Source organism: Diabrotica undecimpunctata, chromosome 9 (genome assembly GCF_040954645.1).
Source record: "Diabrotica undecimpunctata isolate CICGRU chromosome 9, icDiaUnde3, whole genome shotgun sequence".
Lineage (NCBI taxonomy): Eukaryota > Metazoa > Arthropoda > Insecta > Coleoptera > Chrysomelidae > Diabrotica > Diabrotica undecimpunctata.
The window spans coordinates 108,658,555-108,670,898 of NC_092811.1; the positions used below are offsets into that span (position 1 = coordinate 108,658,555).

Genomic DNA, 12,344 nt, shown 5'->3' on the forward strand with positions numbered 1-12,344 from the left:
TGTTCTGAGCATGAATTCTGTATGGATTTTTAAAAAGTGATCAAAATTTGGCGATTGAAAATTGTTGTGAAGCGAATTTTTGAATGCTTCGACTTTTAGCTCCGGAGAGCTGACTATTTGATTGTTGATCAACAGATGAGAAGGTTGAGTTTGTTTATGTTTAGTTAGGACTTTGAGTTCTGACTCCAGAATTTACCGATATCTTCGTAATCTAGTTTCGAGGTCGTATCTTCCCAACAGCGAGCCTGTAGGGTAGATATTTCCCTCTTAATTCTAACAGAGATGCGGTTGTATTCTGTTTTGATAATGGGGTTTCTGTTGATCTTATAAAGACGTAAAAGCCGTCTTTTTTGTTGAATTTTGGGCGCTGATGTATTGTGGAAGTGCCGGAGAGAAATATTGTAGTGTTTTAATGCGGATAAAGTGATACTTTTACATAGAAAGGACATGATATTTACACCTTCTAGCACGTAATATCCCACCCTCTATAAAGTACAAACTGACAATTGTTAGATACCGTCAGCTCTCATTGTCGCCAAGTAATAAAATGAATGTATAGCCTGTAATACTATAAAGCCCATGTATATCGTTAAATATACACAACAAATCGATAAAAAGATTAAATTTCCCATGTCAATATAGCTTAAATTCACCTACAGAGGATAATGCACCGAAATAGATTACTTCCGGACCGTAAACGCTAGCATTCCACCATTTGTTTCTTCGAGAACTATATAATTTTTATTGACATGAGAAATATGGGAATACGAGCTTGGCGGAGAAAGGCAAAGGACCCACACAGGGCATTTTACTGCAGGACTATATTATCGCTGCTTATGTATATGCCACTGCCGTTTCTTTAATGTGGAACGATAATGTTTGTATACAATTTGTCTTTGGGGCTTCAAGAGATTGTTTATCTTCTGTTCTGTTCATTTTTTTATTTGTTAGCCCGTTTTGATTGTGTGAAATTAAAATGAGTTTACTAAGAAAAAGAAAACAATTACTCAAATATTTATCAATGGAGATAGAAAATAGAAGAAATAATTCGTTATTAATATGGCATAAAAATAGCCGAATAACAAATACAGAATCTTTGTGTTAAGAAGATAACCTTTATAATAAATAGATTGGTTTCAATCTACGTAATGACACAAATAAGTTATGTACCTCAGAATAATCGTAGTAAATCGATCGTTATATTTACCCTACATCCTACACTCTACCGTACAAAATAAACTGAAACTTACTATATCGCTAAATGTTTCAGTTGTATGCACGAAGATCTACATAAAAACATATTTTAGTTTGATTGGTAAAAGCAACTTGAATAATATTATTTAAATTTAATTAAAGAAAATAAAACCAAATGTAATCTTGATATTAATGTTTAACTGTCTGTTAGGTACACGTTAACTACACTTACTATTTGTACACGCTTTATTGCACTGTATACTTTATACATTTTGCTGCTGTTTATCAAACACTAACTTATGTTTTTATCCAATTAGGAACTGGTAACAACTCCAATCGTAACAAGCCATACGTCACACAAGCTTTATGAACAGCGGGATAGACATGTACAATTGGAGCCTTTCCCGTTCAAACCAGAACCAGAAAAGCCTAGGGCAAAAGTAGCTCCTCCACCAAGTCCATCTAAATTCATAAAAGGTGAGTTCAGAGAAAGCGATTACGAGAGCGACTATGAGAGAAGAGTCAATAACGTATGGAGCTCTAACCAAGAACCTCAATACAAACCGGTGCGTCCAGTTTTAACACCAACTAAACAGCATGGTCAACAGTATGGAAGAACCCCTACACCACCAACTGAATTTGAACGTCCACAAGCCTTTGGTTCTTCCCGTCCCAAGTTTGAACCTATTAAACCCGAAACTAAACCTATTCCGAAACATGTAGTGTACAAACCCAAACCGTTATCAGCTGCTCCTTCCGATTACGTTGCTCAAAAGGGATTGATCCTTCAACCTGGCCCACCTCCCGAGTTCGGTTACACACAAGGGCCAACGAAAACTCAGTACTACAAATCCACTGTAAGTGCCCCCTACACTAATGCTATTCAGCATGAAACATCCAATTTAGTTCATTTCAACGAATCTACCGAAAATTGCCACCGCACGATGAGCGTTCAACAAACTCATAAAGTGATTAAATTTGGTGACAAATATAAGAAAGAAGGAAAACTAGAACCTTTTCCTTTCCAACCGGAACCGGAACAGCCTAGAAGAGCTACAAGTGTTCCTCCACCACCAACTCCTACGAAATTCATACCAGGCGACTTCAGAGAAAGTGATTATGAAAGTGAGGTAGAGAGCACTAGAATTAAACAAAAATGGACACCACATGGTGCGGACGACAGAAATCAATACAGAAGAGTCAGAGCTCCGGCTAGCGTTAGATCTTCTAGTGTTCCAGCTCCAAGAGATAGAGTATTGACTCCAATGGAATTCGATACACCACCAGTGTCAACTATTAGAACAGATTACATTGATGGGGAGACTAGAAAGCATGAATCTATTTACAGAAAGTTTACCGACAACAAAAATAATCAAATAGTTAAAAGGAGCTATTCTCATGAGCCTGCTCTACGGCCAGGATCGCCTCCGAAGTATGGATATGCTTCTGATCAAAGAATAATCAAGTCAACTGCAACTAAAGTCGCCTCGCATCATATGGACAGCATGACTAACGCTTTTAAATCTAAAACGCAGCAGTTCGTTTCTGACATTATGGATGATGTAAACAAACAAAAATCCACGTTTAAAAATGGTACCGATGGTGATGCTCAGGTATATAGAGAGGAGTCTAGGGCTGCACAATATGGTAAGTGAATTTTTATTATTACTTACATCATTAAACACTAAGTTAGTTTTGTGTTGTGGGAAAAAATTAGGAACTTTTTTTATAATTGTCATACATAATTTGCCACGATTCTAAATTGTTTTTAGTTGTGACAAGAGCTGTTTCAATAGGTCCGTAGTATCACTAGATTATTGGAATATTTAGAACCATATATTAATACAATTTTATCATAGTAGTTCTCTTGTGACATGTTTTTCACTGAATATCTTATATATGCTTGTAAACCACAATTAATTGTATTAAAAATTATTTCTTTTTATTTTGTTTTTTTTTTTCAGTTTCCAATCTGCAAATCGTTTTTAAAAAAGATTTTAAAATAGAAATTTTTTTAAAAACTATTTCCGGATTGTAAACCGAAACGTCAAAAACAAAACAAATAAATAAATGTTTATTACAACTCATCGTAGTTTATTCACATGTATAATATAAAATAATATAATATAATTACATACTGTAAAATTAACCGAACTATTACTTATATAAGTAATCCCCACTTGTTGGTCAACAGCTACGTGTGGAAGAACCGACACGTGGTAGGGCACTTCATTGCCCTGGAGCTGAGAAATTAACTCCGAAGGCGGAACAGCTAAATTAGTCAATGGCATTGAGATGTGGAAAGCCACGGGATGACTACCAGATTAAAGATCCTCATGGATATTCTTAGTAAAAATCATCATGCACCCACTAGTCGATAATTTACTTAATCATCACGGAGCTCGGAATCCAAGATCCGACAGGGAGGAGAATCAGATTTAGACTACCAAGGTAAATCCCTGTCAAACAAATAAGAATAACTCTATAGCCTTTAAAATTGGAACATGGAACGTAAGAAGTTTATACCAATCTGGTAAACTAGATAACAATGTGTCGGAAATGTACAGAATGAAGATTAACATACTGGGGCTCAGCGATATACAATGGCCTGAATCAGGAAAATGTAACACCATAAATGGAACAATGCATTATTCCGGTAATAACAACTCCAATTACAGACAGGAAGTTGCCATTATAATTAATAAGAATTTTCAAAGCTGTTAGTAACTTTGTTTCCTACTCCGATCGAGTAATGATGCTGTCTCTTAACTCTTATCTAAAACGTCAAATAAATATAATTTAAATATATGCACCCACTGCAAACAAGGATGAAGACACCATAGAGAACTTCTATGAACAAATTGGCAATGTCTTAAAGCGGACTAAAAGACATGATATAAATTTTATATTGGGGAATTTAAACGCTTAAGTGGGCCAAGGAGAGGTGGAGAATTGTGTGGGGCGATATTGCCTCGGGGAAAAGGAATGAACGTGGCGATCGGCTGGTTGATTTCTGTATTAATGAAGGACTCATAGTCGCAAATACTTTAAGTATTTTGTTTAAGCGCTGTTTAAACTTCCTAACCGTAGATTATACATATGGAGGTCACCAGCTGACAATAACAACTGACTGATAGTCAGAAATCAAATAGATTATATTATCGTCAACAGAAGATAGAAATTCTATAATATCATCCAAAACTTATCCAGAAGCGGGCATATCCTCCGATCAAAATGCGGTTGTTTTGTCGATAAGAGTGATATTAAAGAATGTAAAGCACTCTAGCTCCAAGAAAATCATGGATACAAGGCGGCTCAAACGAGACAACACATATGGGGAAACGAAATTTAAAATAAAGGGGAACTTAAGGAAAGTCAAAGAAGATAATCCAGAAACTTTAACTATTGACCAAAAATGGGGGAAAATTCAACATGCCCAATGTGTCAGTTGGAAAAGAAACCCTCAAACCACTTAAGGAAAAAAACAAAACCTTGGATGACAGTAGAAATTCTTGAACTTATGGAAGAATGAAAAAACATAAAGCAAAAGACCTGAATAAATACAAAGAAATTCAGAAAAACATCAGAAAGAAAATTTGAGAGGCAAAAGAGAGGTGGCTCTCCAACAGATGCAAGAAAAGAGAGGATCTGGATAAAAAGTATGATAGCTTTAATTTACATAAAAAAAATCAAAGAAATGACAGGTTCTAGAAAAAGCACAAGAACGAATATCCTTAAAAATAATAAAGGAGATATTATTACTGATATGAAGAAAATATTGTGTCACTGGACCAATTAAACCACAGAGGATACCTGACCACCAATATTACGGGAAGAAGTCATCTATGCCATCAAAAGCAAAGCTACCGGACCAGATGTGCCCATCGAATTATTAAAACTCATTGATTAAGATGTTATTGGTGTAATGGTTGAACTCTTTAGTCTAATATATCAGAGTGCCACAATCCTCAGACAATGGCTGCAATCCACCTTTGTGGCAATACCCAAAAAGTCAAGTGCAATATCCTACTCAGATCACAAAAAAATATCTTTAATAGGTCACAGATTTAAAACATTTTTGAAAATAATACACAGCAGAATTGTTAAAACTCTTGAATATGAAATTAGTGACACACAATTTGGCTTTAGAAATGGCATGGGCAAAAGAGATGCTTTGTTCGGCTTGAATGTGCTGGACCAAAGATGCATGAATATGAATCAGGGCATGTACGTGTGTTTTGTAGATTTTGAAAAGGCATTTGATAAGGTTCAACATAAATAGCTTGTACATATTGTTATGCTATTTAAATTGTATTATATTGCTTACTTAGGAAAAATCCTGTCTATATTTATTAAATGAACTAATCTCCAATTAATCACAATAAATCAGCATTAATTAATTACAATCTCAGGCTATTTAAATTGTACGATTTACCTTTGATCGTGGATTCAAAATATTTTCCAATTGGCGTCCTAATCGGGATAGGTAATATGACCTGAATAAAATACATAGAATTTCAACTGAACTATATGTGAGATGTCCTTTATTTTAATGAAATTTTATATAACAATCAATCCTGTAATATTTGCAATATACTAACTTTAAATATATGAGAAGTTGTTTTCTATCATGGACCCAAATGTTATTTTACATTGATTTTTAATATGTGTTATAACTAAGCTCTTTTTATAATTCCTTTTTTTTTTTAAGTGATCGCAAAATTAACTGTCTCTATTATTTATTCAATTTATTTAATTAATAAATGAAAATCACACTCCGGCTCTAATGAAATTTGACTGACCTTTCCTTCTCTGCCGTTGCAATTCTATGGCCACGCCACAACAAAAAAATCCTTTCTCTGCTTCTGCTCCTATTGTGGTCCAGATGACGTACACCTTTCTCCTATCTGTTCTTGTATCTCCAAATGTTTCCGGCTTCGTCTGCTATTAATATTCTTATGCCCTTTGGTTTTCTATCTCTCTGTACCCCGTTCCTCACACTGGTCAGCTTTTACACCGCAAATAAACACACCCGGTAAATTACGTCTTCGGGACTTCAAACAAACACAAATCACAAAGCTCCTTCCTTCTTGGACGACGAAAACTGACTAACTAACCTTTTTTTCTCTCTCCTATCTCATAGCCAAAACCAACCTCCTTGCATTCAAAAATTGACCAATAAAAATCATCCACCTCTTGTGACGTATATCGTTACCACACAACTCTCTCTATAAAACGTCATTCGGGTAATTCCAGAAAACAACCTTCTTTAATTTTATTCTAACTAAATCTATCTGCTTTACAAATATTTCTTACTAATAGCTACAAACGATACCTGTTTCTCAATTCAATGTCTTTTGTTAATAAACTTTTACCGATATAATCTTTCGGGGAGAAAACCACCGCAAATCCCGGTCTATTGTTCAACACTTTCTATATACACTTTTATTCCGGTAAATCCATTCCACAATGACCGACTTATTTAAATTTCTTATCGATAATATTTGAAAGTCTTGTCTCTGAGGCCTAATGAACAATTCTTCGAACAACTTAAAATACATATTTCGTCTTATACAGGATGTTTGAAAATTTATATGCCCGTGTCTTTATGAAATATCAATAATTTTAATTTTTATTTAAGTAATAAAATTTGTATATCAGTTTTTTTTATTGCTTATGGACATTCAAAAGTACAACAAATCCCCGCCTTTGTAATCGATAAAATTTATCAATTTATGCAACTAAATTTTCTCGAGGCAAAATAAACGCACTTCCTGTATGCTAGCTGTACTTATGCTACGTATTATCCTATCCTACTATCTACTTTATACAAATTTAAATCTTCATTCGTGATATTTATATACATCATGGATATTATAAATACCTCTGATCTTTTCAGAATCCATATGTTTCAACTCATAGCTGTTTACTCCACCTTCGTTGTTTACTATGTATGGCCCTTCGAAAACAGGCATCAATTTTGCGCAAATACCGGTCTGAAGATTTGACACTCTTAATGCTCTTACCATTACTTTGTCACCCTTTTGGAAAGTTACTGGTCTTCGTTTCCTATTATGACCCTGTCTCTGGATGTATTTCTCATTGCTTCTTCTTAATCTCCTCTGAACGGTTTCTATAACCTGTCGATACTCTCTTTGTTCTGGATCTTCCCACGGTCTTATTGGCATGACGCCTTTCATGATGTATTCTGGTGTTTCTTTAGTTACTGTACTTGGCATGGAATTTAGGTACATCTCTATTTCTCCCAATTTTCTGTCCCATCGCCGATGTTGACCATCCGTTGCAATGCGAAGAAATTTCGTTACCTCTTGTATAAATCGCTCAGAAGGATTACTTTGGGGATGCCTGATGCTTACAAAGTTCGTCTCGATTCCCCGTTCTCTAAGCTGTCCCTTGAAACGATCATTTCGGAAGTACGTTGCATTGTCTAGTAAAATTTTTCTTGGGGTTCCTACCGTAGCGATAAAATTGTCTATAATTTTTCTCAATATTTCTTCCCCTTTTGTGGTGCGGCAACTATATAATTTTACGTATTTTGAGAACACATCCACCATCACCAGAATATGCTTGTTCCTTTGCGTGGTCACAATTAGATCGCTTAACATGTCGATGGCTATAATGTCCAGGTTGTTCCGGGATACAATGCTCTTTGCAATATTTTCGTTTTTAAAATTCCTGCTCTTGTATTTCTGGCATACTTCGCATTTCTGTGTGATCTCTTTTGCAATGCGGTAATCTTGTCGACTGATGTAGTTTTCCCTAAATACAAGCCATACCTTTCTACTGCCAATATGTCCATTTTCCTCGTGTAGTTTCTTGATGATTCTTTCTGCCAATGTCGGTGTCACTAAATATAATTCCTTTCCGTCTATTCTCTTAAAAAATATCTCGTTTTCTAGCTCTGCTCTTCTCTTTTCTCTTTCTTCTAGGCCTTCCTGGTCGGTCCTTATCTCATTTAACGAAAATATCCCTTCGTCTTGTGTCAGTATATTCAATCCCACATGTAATGTAATTGTCTCCTTTTTTCCTGTATCTTCGTCCCGTGTTAAAGCGTCAGCTATTATGTTGTCTTTCCCTTTGATGTATCGAAATTGGAAATCATACTCTTGTAAGAGCAGAATGCCTCTGTGTATTCTGTTATTTACCAATCGATTCTTCATGATGTGTATCAATGCTGCATGATCCGTTTCGATGGTGAATTTAGCTCCCAATAAGTAAAACCTTAATTTGTTTACGCAAAATAGTACACTGGCGAATTCCAACTCGGTGACACTGTATTTTCTCTCATGTGTTTTAGTCACTCGAGATATAAAACATATCGGAACCTCTTGGCCGTTTTGTATTTGCGACAACACTCCTGCAAATTTCTGTATCGACGCATCCGTACGGAGTATAAACGGCAAATTGTAAATAGGGTGATATATTTTTGTTCCTTTAGCAAATTCTTGTTTCAATATTTTGAAAGCTTCCTCCTGTTCTTCTTTCCAATTCCATTTTGTCCCTTTCTTTAACAATTTTATTAAAGGAATTTATTTTTGGCTTAAATCGGGAATTAATTTCTTGAAATAATTTATCGTACCGAGAAACCCTCGCAATGTTTTTAGATTTGTTGGTCTTGGGTATTCGTCGATGAGCTTTACTCTGTCCTCGGCTAGACTTACAGTTTCGGTGTCAAGTTTGAAACCCAAATAAATCACTTCCTTTTGAAAAAATTGACATTTTTCAATGTTTAGTTTTAATCCCGCTGTGTCCAATTCTTTCAAAATTATTTTGATATGTTCCACATGACTCTGCATATCTTGTGAAAAAATTAATAAATCGTCGATGTAATGGACGATGAACTCTTCATGGTGATTCAAAATGGTATGCAAAGCTCGTACAAGTGCTGCACAGGCGCTTTGTAATCCAAACGGAACTACCTTAAATCGGTATACTATACCATCAATTGAAAAGGCAGTGTAGTTTCTACACTTTTCAGCCAAAGGTATTAACCAAAAACTATGCTTTAGATCAATTTTTGAGAAGATATGTGATCCCGTGATTCTTCCAAAAATGGCCTCGATATTTAACGGTGATTCATATTGTGATACTGTGTGTTGGTTGATATTTCGGGCATCTAAACAGAGTCTTAACTCTCCACTGCTCTTCTTCACTATCACAATTGGGTTAATATAGGGTGAGTCACATCTCTCAATGATTTGATCTTCCAACATTTTTTTGATTTCTTGCTTTACTTCTTGCCGATACTTATAAGGAATTGGATAAGTCTTCGATCGAAAATTTCCCAAGTTTTTCACCTCAAATGAGTGCTCGTATTTTGTGGCCACTCGGTTTTCCTCATTTATCAGCGTTTCATAGTCTCTTAAAATTATACGCAAATCATTTTCTTTGCCTTCTCCACATATCAATTTTTTGTCTCTCCCATCAAATTTTTCGCACATATTCACCGTGTACTCCGTGTCTTCTTCAAACACCACTGTCTCCATTGTGTCCTCTTCATTTTCCTTTGTTTTTTTTTTTGTTGGGCTCGTCTCTTCTTTTGAGGAATCCCAAGTTTTGCTTTCATTTCTTGTCAAAATTTTTCCATCTTCTTCTCCTGAGCTCGTCTCATCTTTTGAGGAATCCCAGGTTTTTTTTTCTTTGATCTTTTTCAGACCTTTTCCCCTCTTTCTTCCTTTTCCTTTCTTCGTCGCCAGGTTCATTTCCACCGTTTGTTCTTTCTCTGATTCGTCCGTAATTTGTTTCTCTTGTTCCTTATCCTGTTCTTCTTCTTTTTCCTTGGTTATTTTCATCGTATTGGTTTTGAAGTCGATCACTACATGTTTTTCCGTTAATTCGTCAACGCCTACAATCATGTCATGTGACATATTCGGCATTATTACACATTGAAGTGCATACATATTTTTTTTCAATCGTACCATTACTCGTATACCTTCATTTATTGTTGCCAATGTCCGTTTATTTGCGCCCACTAAATTCACCCTAGGTATTTTATAAATTAGACTTGTTAAATTTACTTCTTCGATTAATTTTCTGTTGACCAGTGTTATTTCAGAGCCTGTGTCTATCATAATTTTAATTGGTTTCTCATTTATAAATCCATCCACAAATTTTAAATTAACTCCATTTCTCTTTTCATTGTTTCCTGCCAGTTTAATAAATTCCTTGGGGTGACAAAAAATTCCTGTTTGTTTCTTCGTTTTTAGTGAGCGCCTTCTTGAAAACACGCCTGTTGTTCTTCTGTGTTTTCTCTCCCGTCATCTTCTCTCTCATATTCATTTTCTTCTCTTTGCATATTATTTATTTCTCTTCTGTTCTCTTTTGGTCTATCATTCCCGTATCGATTACCGCGAGATTCCTGTTCATTCCGTGGGTTATTGTATCTGTTTCCTTGGTATGGGCGGTTATTTCTACTCTGATTTTCCCGATCTCTGTTTTCATTCCATCTCTGGGTTCTGGGTTCATAATTCTCTCTTCCGTTCGGTCTATTTTCATATCCCCGTCTAGGTATGAATTCTCGTCTTGTATAATCTCTTCTAAAATTTTGACCTCTATCTCTATATTCTTGGTTTTCTCTTTGTCTATAATTTTCTTGCGGTCTTCTTTCTCTTCTTTCATGCCTACGTGATTCTCTCATTTGCAAAAATTGACATAAGCTGTCAATGTCCTTGTAATTTTGGAGATTTATGTGGTCTTCCAAGGTATCTTCAAAATGTCGCGATATCAACTCTACCAATTGTTCTGATGAATAATTATATTGCAAATGTTTTGCATTATTATAGAGTTGTAATGCGTACATCTTTTCTGATACGCCCATCCTCTCATGGTATTTTCCATTTTGTAACTCTTTATTTACTTGTAGTTGCTGGATTTTTCCCCAGAAATAATTTAAGAATCTTCTCTCAAAATCTTGCCAATTGTCCAATTCTTCTTCCTTGCTGACAAACCAAAGATTTGCCTCTTATTTGAGATGGTTTCTGATGGTTTCCTTTGCTGTTGCAAACGGTCCTATGTATTTGACTTTTTCCTTTAGGTTATTTATAAAAGGCACTGGGTGTATTTTCCTTATATCCCCGCCAAATCGTACTTTTACGTCTTCTGTGCTATGTACGATGACTTCCTTTCTTTCTACTCCTCTTATCTCCATCTCTGCAATTTGTTTAAATCTCCTTTCCGTTTCTTTCCGGTCTTCTTGTAGCGCATTTTCAAATTTTATTTCTATCTGTTCTAATTCCCTTTTTTGCATACTCTGAATATCCTTCATTTTAGTTTCGATTTCTTCTCTCTGCAATTCTATTTTCCTCTCTGTTTCTTCCCTACTTCTTTCTAAACAGACTTTTATTTCGTTTTCATATTTGTCCATACGCGTTTCCATTTTTTGTTCCATTTTTCTTTGGTTTTCTTCCAAATTGTCCAATTTTTGTTCCGTTCTTTGTTGTGATTCATCCATTATGTGTTTTGTTTCCAGTTGATTTTTATCCATTTTTTGTGACGATTCTTGTATTTGTTGTGTCTGTATTTGCATCATAGCTAATAATTTTTCTAACATCCCTGTTTCTTTTCTTTCCTCCATTATTGTAGCATTTCCTTCATTATCCGATCCTTCATCAATAATTGTTTCCTCTTCTATCTTATCCTCTTTCCTTTCTTGCGTTTTGCTTTGACTCCTTGTGGTCGACATGTTCGTTAGATTATTTATCCCCGCCAAATATGAAACTTTGAAATTTGTGCAATAATATCCCCGCCAAATATAAAATTCTACTGGTCTGTTGCAACAAACGGGACTTTTCCTGTTCAAATGTAATAACTCTTGAGTACGAGTATCAAATTTCAATATCCCACAAATAAATCAAATGGTAAAATATCAAATGTCAAAATCAATCAAATCATTCAAGTATGGTAAAATTATCAAATTTAAATATCACACAAATAAATCAATTATGGTAACCTATAAATTGTCAATATCACGAATAAATCAATTATGGTAAATTGTATCTTAAAAAAAATATATAATCTTTATGTCCTCAATTTTTACATAATATTTCACTTTATCCCCGGCATATAAACTTTCAAATATCTGCTCGTCTACTCCTATCCTTTCAAATTTGCCAACTAGAAATATTTTTCAA

At 35.0% G+C, this 12,344-nt stretch overlaps 1 protein-coding gene across 1 annotated transcript in view; it reads left to right on the forward strand.

Annotated features, from left to right (window-relative positions):
- The window catches only part of LOC140451278 (uncharacterized), an 862,244-nt gene that overhangs the window by 524,548 nt on the left and 325,352 nt on the right, over positions 1-12,344 (forward strand). The window contains 1 exon segment of the mRNA XM_072545021.1: positions 1,512-2,841. Coding sequence (XP_072401122.1) covers positions 1,512-2,841 — 1,330 coding nt within the window.